The 1,224-nt window shown below is 48.9% G+C and overlaps 1 protein-coding gene across 1 annotated transcript; it reads left to right on the top strand.

The window, feature by feature from the left end:
• Positions 1–517: 517 nt before the first annotated feature.
• NGA_0731300 (uncharacterized protein) lies at positions 518–1,224 on the top strand (the record flags this gene model as incomplete). Its single annotated transcript, XM_005852464.2, has 3 exons — positions 518–648; positions 878–944; positions 1,174–1,224. Coding segments are annotated over exons 2-3 (118 nt in total), but the record flags the coding sequence as incomplete, so codon positions are not given.

Consider the following 1,224-nt stretch of genomic DNA (forward strand, 5'->3'; position numbering starts at 1 on the left):
GGCCTTGCTACGTGTATGACGTCTACCTAGTTGTGACTGTTTGCATCGATATGTGCGAGTATGTTACCCACGGCTGGCTTGTTTTTCACCCGTCGTTTCCTCCTTTCCTTTGGAAAGCTCCGTCGACCCACTATTTCTAGCTACGGCCTACGATATAACGCAAAACCACTGGATGCGTGCTCCAGAGTTTTAGAAGCGATGTTTTAATTATATAACATTTTGTTTTTAGTAAGTCTTTCACAAATGCATCGCGGAGCGGAAAAAGGACATTGACGAGAACACGTTAGCACGCACACCCCGCCTCGCCTGTCCGTCGTCATCACTCCCCACACCTACCGCTTTCCCTAAGAATACATCACATCACAATGTCAGGCCTTGACTAGAGCAACATGCGACGGGCAAAACACTTCCATTTTTGCATGCTGTCCGTATTTGCTGCACACGACAATGTATTCAGTCCTGCCCCAAGGTACCTCACCTGGCAAGTCCTTCTCTTTTTTGTACTCTTTGCATGGTGACAGGTACAAGTTAGACGTACAAATGTTTCATATTTAGAAGACTAGAACCTACAACAAAGGAAGCGAGCAGCTTGGAGGCAGCTTCCACCCGTACTTTTGTCGTGTACATACTCCGATTTTGTCTCAGGAGGTGCGTCATTCCTCTTCCCCTCTTCGGTTCCACCATGATTTCAGCCCTCAAAGTCTTAATCTATTCCAGTGGTGACGTCAAATTTTAGTCACCGGAAGAATGTCATGTGTTACCCATCTTGCCCACGTTTACTTCTGGGGATCCACCACAAGGGATGACGGCTCCGTCAGTCTCAGCCTATGTCTCTCTCCTCTCCCCCATTGTCTCTACTCATCTTTCCGTCTTCCAGATGCATCACTTCCACCACTTGGTGGAGGATTCTCTCTCCTACAATTTTGCCAGCCATTACCAGCAAGGTACATGGGTGGAAAGTCTCGTCGCTCTGCGCACCTTCTCCCTCCCCATTCTGCTCGATTTCCCTCTTGTAGGACACGAGGAGTACTGTATAGGATGTAGGGGTATGCACGTCCGACTTTAAATCTTTTTCTCAGTTTTGTGCATGCGACGATGCTGTCCATTGCTTCCCGTCCTGGTTCCGGGTGCTCACGCCTCTGCCCCTTTTCCCTACCTTCCTCTTCCCTCCAGATACATCATCCATTGACGCTTTGACCTCTCAGCCCTTTCCCAGCGTGTCCT

The sequence above is a fragment of the Nannochloropsis gaditana genome (assembly GCF_000240725.1).
Source record: "Nannochloropsis gaditana CCMP526 unplaced genomic scaffold scaffold1185, whole genome shotgun sequence".
Lineage (NCBI taxonomy): Eukaryota > Eustigmatophyceae > Eustigmatales > Monodopsidaceae > Microchloropsis > Microchloropsis gaditana.